Genomic DNA, 21,825 nt, shown 5'->3' with positions numbered 1-21,825 from the left:
CTCTTCCAGACTTTACCTCCGCACTCGCCCCTCCCCTCAGGAGGAACGTGCCTACCTTCCTCTCAAGTGGGACCTTATGCCTTTCGCTTGCCTGACTCCATCCGCCAGAAAATCTGCGCCAGTTTGGATGCACCCAGCGCTCGAGGATGTGACTGGAGGCTACTGGCTCGCAGTCTGGGCTTTGACAGGTCAGATAAAGCACGTTTCTTACTTGAGTTGCATTCTGAAACGACTGTAGGAGCTGCAGTGTTCATCACTGTCTGATATGAGATGATTTAAAGAGGCCTCAGAGGTCAGTTTAGAATTGGGTTTAAGTGAATTAAATTTAGACAGACGACTGTGAAAAGTCATGTTATATCTGCCTGTACTGATTAGAATCTCAAAAGCTGGGCTTGAATATTAAGTTAAAAAATATGATTCAGTCATGCGTGTTATATAATGTTACAAAAATCCATCTTGCTAATTATCTAACCCTGCCTTTGAAATATGATGCTTAGCTGGGTATCAGTATTGGAGTGTCAGAGGTTTTTCCTCCAGTATGTGCAACATCCAGTAATGACCAAAAAAGAAAAAAGAAAAAGATAATCAGTGATGAAGGACTATTTTTGCTCTCTCCTTTTTCTTCTCACGACTTGCGCCTTCTTTCCTCCATCCAGGTATTTGAACTACTTTGCTACAAAGCCCAGCCCCACAGGTGTTCTGCTGGACTTATGGGAAGCATGTCACCAAGGTGACGCAGACTTGGTCTCTCTGGCGACCGCACTGGAGGAGATGGGCAAAAGTGAGGTGCTAGTTGTCATGACAACTGATGGGGATTGTTGATTGGTCAAGAAACAAAAGAGCGAGACTTTTTTTTTCTCTCTCACCACCACCGCAATGAAAATACCTGCCTATGAATGAATATGCACACACGCCAGCGCAAATCATAAACCCACAGAGCATTTTGGTTGCTTCACATAAACTTTATTACCTCTGCCTCATTTCCCTTTTCACTGGCCCTGAAAAGATCAGCCACTGTAGCTCTATGGCCACCATAACATATTCCCATGCGTGCCATCCGCCTGCTAACCCGATTCAGCTTGAGCCCTCCAAAGCAACGTTGCATCTGCGAGGTATAAAAAAAAAAACAATCCAAGGGTACCAAGGCATAAAGTGGCTCTAAAGTTGTCTGTCAGACATGGTGTTGACTGCCTTTGAATGTTGAAAATGGCTCCATGCTTGTATATATAAATATGAGTGCTTTGGGAAAAAATGGAAACGTTCATGTATTCAGCACGCTGAAGCACGCACAACGACATAAACGCTAACGCGGGATGGCCTGTGTTTCAGTAGCAGCATGAAAGTGCATGATTTAAGATCACCCTCACGTCATGGCAGAGGACTTTTGTTTCTTCATTGTCATCCCCATGTGTGCGCTGAAGGACAGGAAGCACCGACCTGCCTTCAGCCTCCCCAGGCTACACACACTCCAACACACACACACAGGCAGAGCAGTCATTAATCGGCTCTAAAGCAGACAGGCTAGGATTTCTCATCTAACTGCTTCGACTGATGACAAATCGTGTAACGATCGAACCCTCAAGGTTCGAATCTTTTGGGCGTAAAAAAAAAAAAGCTGCCTCTCCTATGTTATAGAAGTGCGAATTTTTGAAGTTTGCTTCAGAATTGGCGAATAACTAGACTGACTCTTTATACTGTACCAACAAACGCCTCAAAGCCTTGGCATATCATTCCGACTCACAGGGGTGTTTCTCTTTCATCTCTCCTTGCATTCCTCTTTCGCTCTGCCACACTTCAATCTTTTGAGAATAAACTGCAGGAGAGCTTTCTGGTCATCCCTTAAAAACATCAACAAAAGAAAAGTTTCCTTTGGGGAACGCTTTAATTTATTGTCCAGATTTGTGGATTCTTTGTTTTCTGTTTCTTTTTCTTTTACTGTCACTGGTGTTACGATCATGTAGAGCCTGTTTTAACATCTGTGCTTGTTTAGGCTACTGATCTGCTGTGTATTATTTTTTTGATCCTAGTAGAGCACGCCAAAATTGGAGAGTTAGGACACATTGGATGTCTCTCTTGTGAATAACAAAACTATGTTTATTTTTTTGTTTTTAAATCTTGTGCATCGATTCAAAAAATGTAAAATATAATCTGTAAGACATGATTGGACGGGGGGGTCAAGTGTCCTGATGAATTTGCTGCACGCTGTAATTTGGAGGCTTTGCTGTAATTGAAGGCCATTTCCCGAGATCACACATGATTGTAGGATAGAATAGCCTTGCTTTGAATCAAATGGGCAGCAAGGGGACCGTGAAACTTACCTCAACACCATCAGAGTTATGTTACAATCTGTTCTCTGTCCCCCACTTATCTATGTGTCCATATGTCCATGCATCGCCCTGTAGCTCATTCTGCCTCCCTTCTCTCAACTCTTTTAATCTGCCTGCTTTGTGGTCAGGGTCCTCAATCTGTTTGCATTGTCACTATTGTTCCGTCAGCTTAAATGCTTTCGTCTGTAACATTATCTTTGCTTAAGTTCTGTGTTATTGAGTCTTTTTTATTCCTCTAAGCAAAAAAAAAGAAAAAAGTGTTCATATCTTAAACAACCACAAGAACCAAAACACAGGCAGTATCCCTCCTCCTCAGCAGTGAGTCATGTCACTGTTTTGTGTGAATGAACCGTGTGTGTGCGCATATGTGTGTGTGTGTGTGTGTGTGAGAGTGGATGTGTGTGGGCAGGTGGGTGTGCGCGTACAGTATGTGCACATTCTTAAGATCTGTCATTTCTCTTTGTAAGTGCTATGCAAGTACATAAGAAAAAGTGAAGCGTTTTGACTTCTTTTGTTTCCTGGAAGAGTAAGATTCTATTTTTTCAGATCAGGACATTGACAGGGTTTTGATTTTGTATCCTAAATTGGTTTAGGAGTAGTTTTAACATTTTTTCGGTGATGCTAGTCTGTGTGGGGATTCTCCATCCGGAGAACAATTGGATCACTGACCAAGAAAGCTGCTACCTTAAAAAAAAGCACACGTGGGAAAACAAAGTGGCACAGCGACTGACATGATGACCTCGTGCCCTGCAGGTCTTTGCCCTGAGGAAAAATACCTGGACACAATCTGTTCAGTACTTTGGATCCCTGAACACTGCAGGACTTTTGTTTTTTCTTTCCTCAAGTCTTGTTACAGAGACTGACTAGCTGTAGACTACAGTGTTTATTTGTCCAGATTTTTTGAGTGTCTGCTGGATCTTTGGCCATATCTCTGGATAATTTATGCTGGAGCTGTACTGGATTCAAAAAGTGCTCCCGTCAAAGAGAAAAAAAAACTACCCTTTGTTCAAGAAGACAGACATTTTTACAAAAAACACCCAAAAACAAAACTAAAAAAAAAACTAAAACTAAAAACTAAATGGATTCAGTGACATGATTTCATCTCTGTAAAGTACTAATTGTAAATAAATGTCTAGCCTTCTTACCTGTAACTAAATATAATTTTTATGCAATAAATTATATTTCTTAGTTTAACAGCTGTGTGTTTGTGTTTTGCTCTTTATTGCATTAAAGCCTGCTATTGCACTGCCATATTTCAAATAATCCATAGAGCTAATTGCGAGCTTCTTCAGCGCTTAGTACTTAGCACTGAAGGACAGAATTACAGTTAAATGGCATCTGTGGTTTTGTCAATTACACCCCATTTTCACAGAAAATGCAGAGCTGCTCAACCTGTCCCTCTTTACCTCACACTTCACTGGAAAATTCCCTTTAGGTCCATTTAGCTTTAAAAGCTTTTAACTGGCAGGTCGTCTGGTCTTCACATTAACATGGTCTTGGAGGTACTGATAGTGGCCTTTAAAGACTGCCTTGGGTGTTTAGATTGAGGATTCTAACCTCAGTTTTTCTTTATGACTGGGCGATGAGTGGGAAATGATCAGATGAGGCTCTCATATCGAGAAAATATTGTGTCATCCCTATATGGAGCGTGCATTGCTGTAAGGTAGACAACACTTTGCACCTGTTTCATTGGTGGCTGACAGTGCGTGAGATAACTGAACCTTGTATAATGTATAAAATGATGGTATAAAAGCTGACTCTAGCTTCAGCCCTGCACAGGATGTTTTTGTATTTTAAAGAAAAGAAAATGAGAACATGCAGCATTAACTAAACATAATTTTGTCCTTTTTCGCATGATAACAGTCATCGCTGAGCCTACAGCATTTTAAATAAGTGTGTGACCATATGAAGAGCACTTTAGGCGCTGGTGTGAAACATGCACCCAGAACTAGCCTGTCAATGGTTCCAGTCCAGCCCACTGTGAAGCCATTAATAATTCATGTTTCCCAATAAAATACACTGCTATTCCTGGTGTGGTGATGCCAGTGCTACTACTCTGCCCCTGAACTCTATGGAAAGTTATTATTTTTAAATTCTGGTGAGTGTTTATGGGTTAGTTCCCAAAACACTCTAGATGTGAAGGTTTTGTGTCTGTGCTCTGTAATGCTCGTGTAATGACAGCAAGCTGAATGAATAAAGAATAATGGGGGTTTGGGGGGGATATCATCATAATTAGGTTACAGTTGCTTTACTGGTCCATCCTAGTAAAAGATCAAACTGAGCTCTATTGTAATGTGCGAAAGTCTTGAGCCAGCCCTCCATCATTTATTTTTATTTTGCTTCTAAGGAGCCAGACTTTCTTGTCATTTTTAAAGTAAAGTTAAAGTGATCTTGAGCAACAGGCTGTGTGACATCAGCTGCTTTTTCACTCATTTGCAACCCATACGGTAATGTTTTGGTTTAATTTGTTAAGCCTCGCCATATCTCAGCATGGTGTGCACTGTGTCCTTAAAAGAATTTAAGGGAACTGAACAAGTGGAAGACAAAAAAAATCTAAACAAAACAAATAAACATTCTCTACAGCAGATGAATAGTATCTGAAAGTAATGAACTGAATACATATCAAAAAAATCCGGCAAAGACCTGACGCAGGACCTGAGAGATGTATCTGGCCGCTCAGTTGATCCATCTACTGGTCACTGAAGCTTCATCAGAAATGGTCTCAGTGGATGGGTGGCTGTCAAGAAAAAGACTGAGGTATGCCAAATTACACAAGAACTGTGCTAAAAGTCTGTGGTAACCGCTCAAATTATTATCAATATGTATGGAAAAGGTCAGGAGACAAGTACAACAGAGTATCTAAAGCCATCTGTAAAACAGAGTGGAGGCTCTGCCATGGTTTGGGGCTACATTTCCACCAGTGGTGTTGTGGGTCTTGTTAAAAGTCATGGAATTATGAACGCAGAAAAGATTTTGATCCATCACGTGATACTGTCTGTAAAGTATCTGACTGAACGTGGATTCATTTTTATAGTATGACAGTGAAAGAATACCTGGACAGAAAAACACACAGTGGAACACTATCAGTCATGGATTGGAGCCTGAACATAAAAATTATTGAAGCAGTGTATGATCATCTTCACAGGGAACAAAACAAAAGGCAGCGGACATACTAGGAAGAGCTTTGAATATTCTTCAAGAAGCTGGAAGAACTATTCCTGAAGACTATTTAAAGAAATTACAAAAAAGTTTTACTAAAAGATTTCAGGCTGTGTTGAAGAATAAAGGTGATCACACCAAATATTAACTTTCAAAATTTGTTAGAAGCCTACCTTACTGTGTGTTTTTCCTTATATCATTTATGTTTGTACACGTTTCAATAAATCACTGCTTCTCTTCCCTGTTTTGCTGGTGTTTTTCTTCTAACAGGTGTTGGAATTCTTCTACACAAGAGAGGTACACGACGAGACCTGTGGATATGTTATTCTACAGTGCCCTCTCCTGGCAAATATAGGCTAATGATTTAAGCAGTATTTTTTATGTATTTATTTTATTGGAATGATAAATGTGATATATGCACAAAGCCACAATATTTAACATGACTACTTTTTGCAAGAGAGAAAACAGTTTGAAAATGTACTTCCGACTAGACTAGAACTGACACTATTACGTCAGCAAGGAAAGATGACTTTACAACTGAGATCTACATATTGTATTGCATTTTAATTTGTTAGTTTGATTAAAGAAGAGGCACAAATTGATTACTACACCGCATTACTCTTTCACCATGGCTGTATTCTATATAGATCTCAGAAACCAAACACAATTGTTAGATCAAATCCAATTTAAATAATTCCCATCATTATAGGTTTCGTAGCAATGTGCATATTTAAAATATTTGTAAAGGATTTGTCTGCAAAGTAAAAGTGTTTTTTGGTCAGTTGTTAAAATATTTTTGCTCTACATTAGTAACACAGCAATGCACGCTCCACATAGAGATGGCTCTACATAGTAAACAAGTTCTACAGATAAATATTGCTCTCTTTATGCACATTGCAAACATTATTTCACATAGAAATTGCTGCACTTTCTCAAAAAACAAAATTAAACCCATTAACAGCAAGGATCACGTAAGAGCAGTGTTCACTCTTGTGTGAAAATTTGTGAACATGAGACATTTATTTCCAGTATTTCATTACCTAAACCCGCGCTTTTCATTTAAAAAGGCTGTAGCGGAAAGTGTTTGTCTCTATAGTGACAAGGCTTCCGGTTTTTCCTTATCCACAACAGATTTTAGAAATCCTTTTCAAACATATTTTGAAATGCCTCCGAGTTTTATACATATAAGCGTAACTCCGCGATATTTTATTTTGCCAATTTGTAAAATTATATGTTTTGAAGGCTTTTTACCGGAAATGATGTTGTTGTTGTTGTCAGCCCTGGTCAGCTGACCAGAGTTTTTGAGGCGGTGCATTACGCTCCAAGAAAACAGAGCAGCAACAGCGAAGGAGTCCGCAGCGAGAGAGGTACATTTAAAATATTTTTACTTTAGCCACAGTTTGTATGGGTCGAGAAGGTTGCTCACGTTTCTTTTTGCACTTAGCTAGCATCTATTGTTAGGTCATGTGTAAGTGTTAACAAATAAAAGAGCTTTTCGTCCTTAACAACCCTTAAAATGAAGAGTGCCAACAAAAGAGCAGAATAATTTTACATTGAACACCGGTTGTCGTAAAAACTGCTGCTAGCAGGATACTTTGTTAAAAGAAGCGGCTCTTGAGTCTGTTTTTACTTACTGTTAAAATTGCTTTTTCGTGGGTAAGCATCACGTGAATATTTGTTCCTCATCAGCGGCGCACATCACGATTTTAAGATGCAAAGTCAGCTGTGTGCTTCACGTCAGTCGCCTTTAATGACCTGCTTTTTGACGTGATAAAGCCGTGCTAGTTTGAACCTGCTTTGTTTCGTTTGTCTGTTCCTGCCTGCGGTGTTCAAACACTCCAGGCAGCCTTCTGGTCCGGTCTCATGAGCGGTCCTGCTTGCATCACTTGCCACTTATTTTTAGCGTCTTTCATGTGATACTTTACTTTTAAGAAAGAGTGGAGACGCTTTATAAAATTGCCGAAAGCCAGTATTATGGTTCAACAAGAACATGCCCTAATATGATAATTGACATAAATGCTGACCTTTCCTTCTGATGGAGCATTTAATTGTGGGTTCACATCCGTAGTTGTAGTGGCCCATTAAGAAATGCCATTGGTCTCCTTTGACAGTCCACAGCAGGTCACGATTGTCTATTTACTGTGAATGTTTACTGACCATACTGTGGTGACAAACACAGGATACTTATTTTTTTTTATTTCTTACATGTTATAAAGAAACAGATGTGGAAGATGCAAGACTACCTCCAACACTGAATGAAATTGATCATGTCAGGTGGCTGATTCACCGGAATTTCTATCAGCGTCAGTGACCTCTCCAGACTATGGGCTCCAAGCAGACGTGGTTGTCTTTTCCCATCTATGGACAAGTTCTAATAAAAGTAAGTGTTATAATAACAATATAATGTCAGTTCCTCAGTGAACTTGTTTTGTTCTCATATTTTTCTTCTTCTCCTCCTCCACAGCTTTCTGTTTAAAATTTCCTGCCTTTAAAATTTCGCAACCTTCGCTTTGTGAGTGTCCGGCACGCAGTCTGTGGAAATGGACGGTACAGGACCTGTGCACCCCAGTCTCAACTCATCATATCTTCCTAATGCACTTGGTAACCATGATGAATCTGATGAGGAAGACGAAGAGAGCGAAGACCAAAGCCTCTCTGCGTCTCTTCTCCCCCAAAATTCCCCACCACCTTTGGCTGTGCGCTACAGTCCAGAGGACTCGTACTATTTGGTGTACATAATTTTCTTTCTGATGGGCATTGGATCCCTGCTGCCTTGGAACTTCTTCATAACAGCTAAACACTACTGGCTCTATAAATTTAGCAACGACACTCATCACAGCGGCAACGAGGAGCAGCATTCAGACCTCAGTGTGAGTGCTTAACACAGCGTGATATGCATGTTTTTCACAGGAAGAAGCACATCTGGGCAATTCTGCATGCTTGTGACATGAAGCTGTTGCAACCCCGTCTGAGATCATATGACTTGCTGTCTTTTTGCATCGCATTAAAATCCATTGCAGCACAGTCAAGTGGAACTGCTCCAAGACATTGTGGAATTTGTTCATTTGTTCTCACTCAAGGTGACACTTGTATGCATTAATGTATAAGAAAAACGTAAAGCAAACTGCCTTTAAGTCTTGATTAATTTTTGATTTTGCGAGATAAACACTTGCTTAGACTTGGAGGAAATGGCTATTACAGATTTATTTATTCGTTTCACCCTCCCCTTTCACTTCCTTTTTCTTTTGTGTGTCAGATGCCACATGCATGCATAACTCTCTGGTTTTATTCAAGTGAATACTGATTAAAAATGTTTTCTTTTATCTCTCTGTTCACAGGATTACTTTGAAAGTTATCTGTCCATGGCCTCCACTGTGCCCTCTGTGTTGTGTCTGATCCTCAACTACGTTTTCGTTAACAGGTTAGCTCCCCATACACACACACACACACACACACAGGCCAATCCTCTCGGAGAGTTTTCTGTCTTTCACAGTTCAGCCTTGCTGTTCGGTTACTGGATGACTGGACGGTACAATGTCACATTTGTCCTGTCTAGGTTCTTACAGGACAGGGCAGCGGTGATCTAATTTATCTTGGAACATTTGATCTAGTGTGTCTCTTCACCCTCTCTCTGGATTTTTGTTCAGCTGTGTTTATTATTGGGGTGGATAATTAAAGGCTAGCTGTGTCACATTAGGCCAGACTGCGTGTGTGTGTAATAGTTTATAACATGTTTAAACAACACAACAAAAGAAATAAATGCAAACCCATTGTGAACGGTCAAATGAGGATACATGTGATTTTTGCATCACTGTGGATGACTCTGTGCTCTTGCCAGCCAGTACAATTCAACCTCTACACACATTTCTCAGGGAGATGGGTCACTTGACCAGAGCGTTTTACCATGGTAGCCTTGTGGATGGTTTCTGATAAATGGGGCCTTTTTGAGAGAACCTCAAATTTGGGGTGAAATCTGGTCAAGTGAAGTTGCCTTTCTCCCTTGTTCTCTTTGTGATTTACTTCCAACTATGATGGTTTCTCCTGCTCATGAACTTGAAAACAGTTACAGTACTGTGAAAAAGCATTTTTCCCTTCCTGATTTCTTGGGGTTTTTGGGGGTTTTTTTTGGGGGGGGGGGGCATATTCATCACATTTACATGTTTCAGATCATCAATATTAGTTTTTACATTCTCATTTCATTTAAACCCCTACACAGTTTCTCAGGGCGATGCATCACTTGACCAAGGAGGAAACCACTGCTGGTCAAAAACAACACGAAGGCTCGTCTCACATTTTGCCAAAAAACATCTTGAAATCTTTCTGTGAACTAACTAGACAAAAGTTTAACTTTTTGGAAGGTTTCAGTCCCGCTACATCTGACATTAAACTAACACAGCATTTCATGAAAATAACAACATATCAACAGTCAAACAGTGTAGTGTGATGGTCTCTGGTTGCTTTAGGACCTGGACAGTTTGTTGTAATTGTTGAAACCATGAATTTGTCTCTCTACCAGCAAATGTCCAGACAAATGGAAAATGTCCGGTAATTAGTTCAGTCCTGAAGCTCAGGCTCACTCGAGTTATGTAGCAGGACATTGATCCGAAGCACACTAGCAATTCCTCCTCTGAATTTTGATACAGGGTGTGCTAAAGTTTGTTTGTTTTTTTTGTTTATGTTATTTTCTTTTAATTAATATATTAATCATTTACAAACTGTGTTATGGATCTTCTTTGATTATCTTTGGACTAATATTAAAATTTTGTTGATCTGAAACATATAAGTGTGATATATGCCCCAAAGAGCTAAAAGATCGGGCTGTTAGAGCGCTGTATGAAGGAAAATGTAAAAGCTGATTTGACGTCCATGTTTACTTTTGTAAACCCAATTATGTTAACAGAGCTCAAAGATCCTTCTGCTTAATCCCAGTATGTGTTTGTGTGCATAGGGTGTCTTCAAGAATTCGAATCCTGTCATCGCTGTTTGTGATCCTGTTTGTGTTCGCGGTGACCACAGCGCTGGTGAAGGTGGACACGTCAAACTACAGGATGGGATTCTTAGTCGTCACACTGATCAGTGTGGCCGTAGTCAGCGGAGCCTCCAACATCTTCTATGGTAGCATTTTCGGGATCAGTGGCCACTTTCCCATGAGGATCTCTCAGGCCCTCATATCAGGTAGAGATCTTATTCAAGTCAAGTTAGAGATGTCTTTTGTTTACACTGGTGTCTTTTATTAAAGTGGATGCTCACAAATATTTTCTCATGTTTTCAAATCCTGATTATGTGCTGCTTCATGAAGATGATTTCACTGTATGTAATAACTTCTTACGTCACAATGTACGAGTATAGTTTACCCTTATAGTAAAGATGGCCCAAAATTTTTGAGCCCTTTATTATTATATAACACACTGAATTAAGAATTTGGGATGCTGCACATTCACTGCCTCTCTTTCTCATTTCCTTTCAGCCTGCTTTCTAATAAAGCTTATAACATTTAAAAAGAAAACAAACAATCAATTTAAAGAGGCAACAATGCAAGACTTTTATCTACTGCACAATACTTAAACCAAGCTCCTTTTCTGCTTCAGGTCAGGCTATGGGAGGTACACTGAGTGCTTTAGCCTCAATAGCGGACCTAGCCATAGCTAAAGATGTGACAAACAGCGCTCTGGTCTATTTCCTCACGGCGGATGTCTTCATTCTGCTTTGCATCATCACATATTTGCTGTTGCCCAAGCTGGCATATTCAAGGTCAGTAGTTCTGGTTTCCATGTGGTTAAATACACCACCAACCACATCTGTATTTTGAACGTACAAATGTGCTCTTGTGTAGTTTATATCATTATTTGTGATTTCACCTGAACCAGTGTTCATGTCATACACAGGGTGGGTTTAAAAAACCCCTCAAAACAATTATAATAAATTAAGATCTGGAATGGGTTCTAAATTAACCTGCACCAGTCATTTTGTGCATAATGTATTTTTAGTTAATGCATTCAATGCATGTGAAATAAATGTATTTAATGATGAAGCAACTATAAATCAATAATAATAATGAACCTGTTCCAATTCACCATTTTTATTCTCTAGACACTACATGGCATGCAGTAGTCCAGGTGGGATGAGCGAGGATGAAGGTGCTGGAAACAAAATCCCACCTCTGCGACCCATCCTTAGGAAGATTTGGCTGCTCGGACTGAGTGTCTTCTATGTTTTTTCTGTCTCCATCATGGTATTCCCTGCTGTATCCTCAGGAATACAGTCTGTCAACAAGGATAGTGGCAGTCCCTGGACAACCACTTACTTTGTGCCTCTTAGCTGTTTCCTCCTGTACAACGTAGCAGATTTATGTGGCAGGATGGCCACAGCCTGGCTGCAGGTCCCTGGTCCCACAAGTAAAGTCCTGCCTGTGCTGGTGCTGTGTCGCTCCGTTATGGTACCACTCCTCATGCTCTGTAACTACCAGCCAAGGGATCACCTCCTTACGGTAGTGTTCAATCATGATGTGTATCCGGTGCTCTTTAACTGCCTGCTGGGTCTCTCTAATGGCTACTTAGGCACACTGCCAATGATCTACGGCCCAAAGGTGGTACATCGAGAGCTGGCAGAGGCCACAGGAGTGATCATGTCTTTCTTTCTCGCTCTGGGACTGGCTGTTGGATCTGCATTGTCTGTGCTCATTGTGCACTATATCTGATCAGGCTGGTACACAGTAACCTGGTCATGTTCAGGGGTAAAGTTGGTGCTCATGTGAATCAGAACTGCAGCATGCACCAGTAAAGTCAGGTATCTGCTCGGGGGGAGTTGCCAATAAGCTTTTCACATGACCAACATGCCTTAATTTCTTTATACCTCGCATTAATATGTTTACATTTATGAAGTGATTTGCAATCACTGCTGTCTATAAGAAACAACTGATTTTAAATTTTTTAAAAATCAGATGACAATTTTGGAGTACTCAGTAAATTGTAAAAATGACATTTACTTTTCTTTTCTTTTTTTTTTAAATAAGGCTTCAGGTGAAAATACATGGTTAAAGGATTTCGAACATGTGGCTTGATCCTGTCTACCTGCTATAAACCTCAACGCGTCTTGATGAACAGTTTAAAAAAAATCTACATGCTGTGGTTCGTCTTACTTCTCACAGTATTGCTGTACTACATTACTACTGACTGTATTAATGGACAACAAATAAAACTCTGGGAGAGGTTTTATTTGTGAGGATCATTAGTTTTTAATACAAGTACACCATTGTCTTGTCAGAGACAGTTCCATACTTTCCTCGCAGCTTCCTTAATCTGAGTCTCTAGCATTTTTTTCAGGATGCAGCAGACTGCACACAAAGCCTTAGAGCAGAGCTGATCGAGTGCAGCAGCAAAGACTCAAACACCCACTGGATCGCATATATATTGGACTTTATTTGTATTGTTTTACACCTTTTCCTACTAATAAATACTTTCCCTCCACTGAGACAGAGGTTTTCCTGTTCTGTTTTTTTCCGCAAGGTATTTTGCCTTTAACAATGTGTCCCTAGTGGGGGGTTTTGTGAATTAAACTTTCTACTATACAGGATAGTCTGGGCATTGAGTTACCAGAACTGTTCCCCAGTAATTTTAACCATTTATTTATTTATTGCTGCAGCAATTTTTTTATCATGTAGAAAAACAGACTGAAATTGGACTCTTAAAGATATCTCAGCAATTAAATGTGCAAGTGTCTTTTTACAGGTTCAGTCCACACAACACCATCTAACAATCAGAAGGTTGGTGTTTCCATCCCTGGCTGCTCCAGTCTGCATGCCAAATTTCCTTGGGCAAGACACTGAATGTCACTTTGATGGATGGATCCACTGGAGTGTGAACATTAGAAAGCATTAAAAGTAAAGGACTTGTATGCTGTGTGAAAGGCTGAGTAGAAAAGCGCTATATAAGAACCAGTCCTTTTACCATAGTAAGTTTGAGGGAAATTCCAGTCACAATACAAGGAAAAGATAACAAACAATAGATTGGGAATCACTTTATTTGTTAAAAAGTTTGCACTGTAACAATTACCTCAGCGTTTCAAGCAGACATTTAATTCTGAGAAGTTTTTAGTGCATTAGAAGCACAGGGATTTACAAACAGTTAAAGAGTGAACTCAAATTACACTCTGATTAACCTCCAGTGTCAGCTCATAAAAACAACAAATCTCTCTACAAAATATAAATGTTTCAGAGAAATTTATTACTGCAGATTTACAGAAACTAATGAACTGAATCATTTGTATTTGCAAAAAGTACTACCATAGAGAAGAACGCAAATGTGAAAATTCTTCATGTTCTTATTTTCTTATTTTCACCTCTCCCAGTAAGAAAAACCAAGTGCAACTCAAATGATGCCAATTTGAAAAAGCAGACAGTGAAGCAATTGTGGGCCACTATACATGTAATTACTTCCCCCTGCCCAATAAGCCAATACTTCGTTGGAGGGGGAAAAGAAGAAAACACTAGTCCCTTTCCACCATAACATCATTTAAAATATCAAAGTTAATTTAAACACAAAAATTAACAGTGGGATGCAGCACTAGAGTATTTCTGTTGAATTCCCTACAGGTCAGTTTGTACAGGTCGTCCTCTATACCCACACATGGCGTTGGCAATGAGCCACGGCCTGAAAGACCAAAACAAGTGGTTGGAGAGATGTATTAGAGTAAGGTTGAGCTTAAAGACTTTACAATCACAGTTCCAGTGGCATTATGACACCAAGTGGTTAATAAGATACCCAAAAATATGTTTAATCAAATTTCAAACTACTCACATTGCACTGTTGTGCGGTCTCCATGTTCTTGCACCAGAATGAAGGTCCCCAGCTGCACTGCTCTGTCCCCAGCAGTCTATGTGCAGCACCAGGACAGGCTCCCAATTTCTATTACACACGCAAATAAACCTCAGATGTTAAAAACTGAGCTGCAGGTATGCAGTTTAAGCCATAACAATCTCATTTACTGCTAATGACCAAAAATGTATACATTTCAGCATTCAATGTAAGCTATATAGTATTTGGAGTTAAAAACATTCCTATTACAGTGTTTAATCCTTTAAAGTCCAGTGAAACATACTACCGGTTAACTTTATTATCATTTTGAAATAAGTAATCCTTTTACCATGCACACAAAGTCTGGGTCAAGCATCTGGAGCAGCAGCTGGACAAGAATTGGCTCATACTGTTGAACCAACTGGTCACACTGTTGACAAACCACAGTTAAAATGTAAGGGTGTCATATGAGGACAGGTAAAAGAGTTCCACAAGATTAATTAGCACATCTACTCACCTCAGTCTTGTAAGAGTCAGGCAGAAAGTTGCATACTTTTCTCACAGCTTCCTCAATCTCAGCCTCTGTTGCATTCTTCTCCAGGATGCCGTCGATGTAACTGACTGCAGCTTTACACACCTCACAGTAGCCTCCGACCTTAAAGCGGGGCTTGTCAAGTGCAACTGTGAAAGTTTTAGGAGTGATTATCCATCCATGTATTTAAATGCTTAAATGTTTAGCCCTGCAACAGCCCAGCAATCTGTCCAGCGTTGCCTCTTGCCCTAGGGTAGCTAGGATAGGCTCCAGCTAGCTAAAGCACAATGTACATCAGCATAGAGCGTGCTCTGAAGACTAAGAACTTACCAACATATGCACGTCCTTGACCATTGCAAAGTCCCAGCACTGTGCAGACAGTTTTGGGATCAACCTCCTGCACAAGCAGATCAATGATAGCCTGACCATATGTCTCAATCAGATCCTTGCACTGGGAACTCAAAGAGGAGGGCAGGATTGAGCACACTTGCTCCACAGCGTGAATAATCTCCTCCTGCACAGGACAGACAGGTTAGTCGGTCAGCAGAGCAAACCACACCAGTATTATGTTGGCAGCAGTTTGTAGCTTATTTTTATGATCATACTGGACATATTAAGTGTTACACAGCCCACCTCTGTAGAATGTTGCTGCACCATGCTCTCCAACTGTTTCATCACATACTCGCAGACGGTACAGGTTGGGGAATCACGGACACGGACCATGGGCTGGACACAGGGTATGGCTCATTAGCATGTGCAATATACTGCTATACAACCATTTTTTAATTATCTTTTTTTTTTTTTTTTTTTTTTTTAAACTAAAATAAATATCAAATACAAAAATCAAGATTAACCACTGTACACTATCCAACATACTATACCTTGCCAGACGTTTCTGCAGCAGAGTCTACCTTAGTGGCAGGGAAAAGCTTGGCGGCAGGGAAAAGCTTGGCGGCGGGTACAGTCTTAGCAGCCTGAAGTGTCATCATGGGAATGGATTTCTTCATTCCAGTACAAAAGCCAGCAAAGGCACAGATTTCTCTGGGTTGCTGAGGAAGGAAGCAGCACAATTACTCAGGATTAAAAGCCAAAGTTTTTGTTTTGTTTTGGTAAGTAATTTAAAGTAAAATTTCATGCTGATAGCATAAAAATTCCACATTGCCACCCATGCAATATGCAGGAGTTTTTATGCACATACATCTACTACATCTTTGTTTTACCAGCACACACACACTGCAACACACACACACTCATGGTGACACAAACTGTCATTTCAGGTGCAGCATGAAGAACCAGGAAAGACCGGTGCACCTCATAGCTGACTTGATTCTGTAAACTAACATAACCTAGGCACATATCACAAGAACCAAGTAAACTGCATGCTCTGACTGTGGCCCTACTCCATAGTGTTCAAACAGGCACCAAAGTGTCAGGTCATTAACCAAACAAGCCCAGTGTTCAAAAAAAAGTATAATTAGACCATCATTCGCACGTGTCTCAAGAGCTAAGGGTTAAAAGGCTACAGGCTGAACACAGAATGACCTACCTGTTCCTGGGGAGCAGCATACAAAACCCAGAGTAGGAGAAAACAGAGCAAAAAGACATGAATGGAGAGGAGAAAAGTAACAAAGGAACACAGGCGAAAACAAACAAAGTAAGAAGATAAAATTTGAAAAGAGCACAAGCGAACGTGACCAAGTTTAAGTCAGCAGGCCAGGTGGTGCTGTTCTACAAAAATGTCTTGCTGCATTTGCTTCTAAGTTTAAGTACTACAATGAAATAACTATTAAAGCCACATTGTAGCTTCAAAAAGTCAAACAGAAGGTTAAAGCACATCATCAAAAGGAACCAGAAGACTCACCATGGACATGAGCTGCTGCACAACCAGGGTTCCATACTGGCTAACATATTGCTTACACTGCAAAGACAGAAGTACAGGCATTAGAAAAGCTTTGTTTTTCTCCCTCCTGGGTGTGGTGAAGAAACCCACACGTGGGATATTTACCTGGTCAGCCAAGCCTGGCCCCAGCATATCACACTGCTTCTCAATATTCTCAATGAGAGAGTCGATAAATGAAGAATTGGCTTTGGCCTCTGCCTGAGCATCAGTCAGCAGTTTGATGCAGTCCTGGCACACTGTATCACTTTCCTACAAGGAAGACAGGCAAGTTTCAGTGCCAAATAAAGAGTACACTTAACAGCAGGTGTTGAGGACATTTCAAGCTTACCTGCTTTGGAGACTCTTGTTTGGGAGCCTCCTCTTTGGGGTTCTCCAGAGGATAAAGGAGCCCGGGCACATTGAAGAGGAAGGGAGACACTTGCTGGGAAAGGTCAACTTGAGGTATTTCATTGGACAAGAGCTGCTCCTGGGCCTGAACCTTAGCCAGAGCTGCCTGTTGTGACTGACAGAGTCCCATGGCTCCACACACCACGGCAGGATCATCCTAATAAACACAACTTCATATTACTTTCAATACCTTCCCCATTTTAAATTCCCTTTGACCAAAACACTTTGCTTCCCACACACATTAGCCTAAAGAGAAGTGAAATCCTTTAAGTCGACCGTGCTTAAAAAAAAAAGTCTGCATTTCCTGTGCGAACAAACTGGTTTAGTAAATACTAAATGGATTCTCCTTTTTCCTCAAGAATGCTGTAGCAGGTGTGTGTTAAGACAACTATACTAAATGCTCCTAGTCATGGGTTTAGTATTGCACAATGACTACTCTGTTCCCATTTAGACTTAAAACTCATTTCCCCATCAATAGCCCTTTTTAAGCTGGGTGCACTCTGGTCACACAGCCACTTCTGTTTCCCTTTAGAAAGAAAGAAGTAACAGATGGGGTATTTACTTACAGTCTTAAAAAGAGCAGAATGATAAATGCACAGACAAACCAAATAAGGTTTAAAAGACTCTATAGATTATATTTGAACGCATGCAATATGGTTCAAAATGTCAACCTTGACAGCACAACTCGAAGGCAAACTTTCAATAATGAATGCTTTTTTTGTCCAAATGTTAAAAGCCCGGATGGCCGCCTATATTTAAACTGAAAGCTTGCACAAACAGATTCAATAAGCTCACCAGTTCTCCCTTGATGATTCCCATGAGGATGGGGTAGTAGTCATCCACAATCGTTTTGCACTCTTCACTCAAACCTTGTTCAGGGATGAGCTGGCAGGCCTTCTCCAGGTACCCAAGGATCTCAGCCTGCAATCACAGAAATATGCAAATACCAATGTTGTTTAAATCTTAGTGTGGTTGCAGGAAACTCTGTGGATTTTTTGGCCTTACCTCAGTGGCATTCTCCTTCAGTACTTGCCCAACCACAGTTAGAACCTCTTTACACAGGTCACATGGCACAGATTTCTGAAACCAGAGAATTGGGTGTGTAAATAAAGAGCTGCTAATTTTTTCTTCTTTTTTTTTTTTGTTTAAAGTAAACCAAAGCTCCTAATACAAGGGTAATAAAAATTATTCGTGTTTGCCTACACATTTCAATGTAGGAGAAAGCATAACAGAACAGTTTGCCATTTTTAGAATTGAAAAAAAATCTATCAATGTTAAAATATTTACAAATCACTCACCATCTGGGGCTTGTTCCACACATTCTGCTGGCAGTGAGTCACAGCTCCACACAGAGATGCAGTTTTCACATTCTTACACCAGTAGGGGGGGCCACGAGCACACTGCTCGGTGCCCAGCAGAGGAGTTGCCGCTGCTGTGAAGAGGACAAAGAGTCATGCTTTGACAGACAACTTATACTTTTGTGTTAAATCTATGCTCAAAGTCATATCTGCAGACCCCTCTAAAACCCCACAACACAAATACATCATATCCCAATATCCACGTCCTTGAAAATATAGCTACACGTTGCACTGATGCAGTTATTGTGAGTCGCTCGTACATTAAAACATTGAGAAAAAAAAACCCAAAAACAATTATGTGCATTTCCAGCTACTTTTTTGCCACAGAATGGATCAGTGAGAGAATAATAATCATCACCTCAAACCAAGGAATACTGATGATAGTAGCAACATGAGTGCTCATGAATGTAAGCAAATTCCTGGACGGAGATAGCTTTAGCTATCAGAATGGACGTGAGGGAATGTACAAAGAAGTGGAAGAACTTGAGGGACAAATATATTTGCCTCTGTGGTGGGAGGATAATAATATGACTACAATAAAGGAGTAGGGACTCAGGGGCAAAAAAAAAAAAAAAAAAAGAAAAGAAAAAAAAAAGCACCAATATTTCTTCCCCCTCTGTCATGGCTGACACCAAATATAAAACTAGCACAACCTATGATTGGCAACAGTGTCAGACACCACTTACATAGGTTACATCTTAAACCTTTACTGAGATTCACTGCAGAAATCTAAAGCAGCAGTTACAGAGAGATCAAAAAGCAATCTCATAACAAAACCATATTCCTCAGCAAGTTCACCACTGCTTTATATGACAGCAATGGAAACCGATACATTTGTTTTTCAGAGTTCTCATTTTCTTCTTTTAGTTTATACTTCAACTATGTTTAAAGTTTTAAAATAGGCTAAACTAGCTCAATTAGACCAAAAATAGAGAGTATGACTTTATCAAGCAGGACTCTTCATACCACAGAAAGGAAATTCAAGGCCAACTTCCTCAACTGAAAGTATGATTTCAGTAAGACACTGCCCTGCAGGTTTAATTTTAAACAACTCTGTAAAGAAGACAGGCAAAAGGTCAGCTGAGTTCTAAGAGGTTTTCCAGAAAGTAGTGAGGGGTTCTTTGTAGTTGTTGTTTTTTTTTAATAAATTCACGATCATTACCTCGAGATCCAATGAATTGGAAATATAGAAATTTAACTCTAAAAAGAAGTTTACTGATATTGTGTTATTTTTATAGTAATTAAGATTTAGTTTCGTAACAGCACCCTTGTCTCTCCATACTAATAAAGCTCACTTAAAACCAAGATAATTTACAAATCACTGAGGATTGTGGGTACCCAGCTATACCCAGTATAGCTATACCCAGCTATACTTTGCTAAGGTTTATGACCATTAAGGGGAGGGGCTTAAACCCAATTAGCATGTCTATCTCTGGCATGACCACATCAGGGGAATTTAATTGCTCACTCATGCATCACAATTGCAGAAGTAGGAATCGGGGGAGGTGGGTGAGGGGTTGTGCTCAATGCAAAAAAGAAGCCTTTACTGTTCTTCATGTTTGCTGAAGTGAAAAAGTGATGCAGGAAGGCATGTTTTGCATGCAGTGTTTCCTGTTTTGCCCATTAATGGTTGTGAAATGAAGATCCAAACTATCTGCAAGTCTGAAAACTACATTTGGAAAATGTGACAAACTAAAAGTAAGTAAGCACTCACTGATTGTTGGATTTCAAGGCCAGTGAGCAGACTTGAGTGATAACGGCCAAGAATGCGCAACGAAGGCAAGGCTGAACCAACAAACCTTCAATCACCAGCTACAGTGTATGCAGGGTCACATGAGCTTTTTATACAAAATGACAAGCTGTTCTGAGGCAGACAACAGTAGAAACTGCCTGTTCTGCATTTTATGGCAAGAAAAAGTTTTACAGTAAGTCAACAAATTCTGTGTGACCTAAAAGCCTACATTTGGGTTTCTATAAAGTCAAGAAACAAAAAGAAAAAAACAACAACAACAACAACAACAACAACAACAACAACAGAAAAACACTTGAGGTGAGTAATCACAATCACATGACACAGTATAAGCACAACCAGCTCTAAGCAGGATTCAGATTGGATTTTGCAATATCAGCATGTAACCTGCGGTATAAACCTGTTTAATGAGACGGGCTACACGGTTTTTGTGATCCAAACAACCAACTATCAGCAGAAAGTACACAACACATGTTAAACAATGTGACTAAGACCAAAACCTGTGACATGCGGGAGTAGGAATGCCAATGCAGGAATGTGGATGTAAAAAACAGACGTTACGTTTCACCCAGAAATCCAGGTGAAACTAAGCAGTAACTACACAAAGCAAAGAAGTCGGTGTGTGAAACAGCCTGGTCTGTAAGGAAACCAGGCTTCTGCCATGATAGTCCGTAGTCCAAATGGCACAAGACCAAAATAACATGTATTCGCATCAATAGCCTAGTTTTGCAGGTTATGTTTGGTTTTATTGCAGAAATAAATGGTTGGTATCGGTGACGCAGTTTTATCACAATATAAGGATACACCCATCAACACGACTCAAAGTGAAACACAAGTATAGGTCCCGTTCCAAAATCCCCCAAAAGAAACAAAAACTGAAAAGAAAGTTTCAAATTCAACATTTCGGGGTGGGTGAAACTAAAGTGTTGCTTTAGCAGATCAAACGTAAACTTCCCCTTCAACATTACCAGTAGTCAACAAAGCACCAGATACTGGGCCGAACAGGGGTCTACAACAGTTAGTTGACTCCTCGGGTTTCCATTGCGGTGTTCCTTCATATTTACACACGTAAACGCTATTTTTCGGGTAACTGTTGTATTAACGTTAGTTAGCTGAAGTAGCTAAATAGCATTAGCTAAGAAGCTTGCGTTAGCACAGCTAAGGCCAACGGGCAAACAATAAACCTCTAAGTCACGCGGTTAAAGATTCACTTGACACCGCTTTAATTATATCGATAAAACGTGTAGAAAATTATTATCTATATATTATAATTTGAAAACAAACTCCCAGGTTATATTACTAAAAAATAATTAAAAATAATTCCCGGTATACTTGTATATCAAAGCTACTTAAACGCTTCCGCCTATTGATGTTAAAACGCAGATAGTTATACAACCAAAAAGCTTGTTTTTATAGACCGACAACTGTCGAAATCAGGTCACCTATAATGTTAAAAAACACATCATTTTTACACTTGTTTTAATACTACCTGAGGACACCAAAAGAAGAGTTAGGAGCAGCATGACTGCGCTGTTTTCCGATCCGTGTGTTTGTGTTGGTTGTCGGGGAGGTTTGACTGGAGAACGGAGAGGACTGCAATGCAGACTGCGAGGGTGTTTT

General features: G+C 40.0%; 3 protein-coding genes across 5 annotated transcripts in view; 2 read left to right on the top strand and 1 right to left on the bottom strand.

Annotated features, from left to right (window-relative positions):
- Positions 1–3,480, top strand: part of unc5b (unc-5 netrin receptor B) — a 54,507-nt gene extending 51,027 nt beyond the window's left edge. For all 3 annotated transcript variants that reach the window (XM_063491248.1, XM_063491247.1, XM_063491246.1), the window contains 2 exons: positions 10–188; positions 657–3,480. In XM_063491248.1, coding sequence (XP_063347318.1) covers positions 10–188; positions 657–822 — 345 coding nt within the window. In that variant the 3' untranslated portion in view covers positions 823–3,480. The remainder of the gene's footprint in view (positions 1–9; positions 189–656) is intronic.
- Positions 3,481–6,761: 3,281 nt separating this feature from the next.
- slc29a3 (solute carrier family 29 member 3) lies at positions 6,762–13,378 on the top strand. Its single transcript, XM_063491265.1, has 7 exons — positions 6,762–6,853; positions 7,703–7,866; positions 7,951–8,356; positions 8,825–8,907; positions 10,435–10,661; positions 11,075–11,237; positions 11,577–13,378. Exons 3-7 carry the CDS (start codon positions 8,027–8,029, stop codon positions 12,181–12,183), a joined length of 1,410 nt encoding a protein of 469 aa, XP_063347335.1. The 5' UTR covers positions 6,762–6,853; positions 7,703–7,866; positions 7,951–8,026; the 3' UTR covers positions 12,184–13,378.
- A 109-nt stretch (positions 13,379–13,487) lies between these two features.
- Positions 13,488–21,825, bottom strand: psap (prosaposin). The gene is made up of 14 exons (XM_063491261.1): positions 21,695–21,825; positions 18,396–18,529; positions 18,103–18,177; positions 17,893–18,018; positions 17,039–17,254; positions 16,816–16,959; positions 16,672–16,728; positions 15,692–15,859; positions 15,444–15,536; positions 15,141–15,324; positions 14,796–14,959; positions 14,628–14,708; positions 14,282–14,389; positions 13,488–14,134 (listed from the first exon to the last, which is right to left on the bottom strand). Exons 1-14 carry the CDS (start codon positions 21,726–21,728, stop codon positions 14,099–14,101), a joined length of 1,620 nt encoding a protein of 539 aa, XP_063347331.1. The 5' UTR covers positions 21,729–21,825; the 3' UTR covers positions 13,488–14,098.

Source organism: Pelmatolapia mariae, linkage group LG13 (genome assembly GCF_036321145.2).
Source record: "Pelmatolapia mariae isolate MD_Pm_ZW linkage group LG13, Pm_UMD_F_2, whole genome shotgun sequence".
In the NCBI taxonomy this organism is placed as follows: domain Eukaryota; kingdom Metazoa; phylum Chordata; class Actinopteri; order Cichliformes; family Cichlidae; genus Pelmatolapia; species Pelmatolapia mariae.
This window is presented reverse-complemented; position numbering and strand designations above follow the sequence as displayed.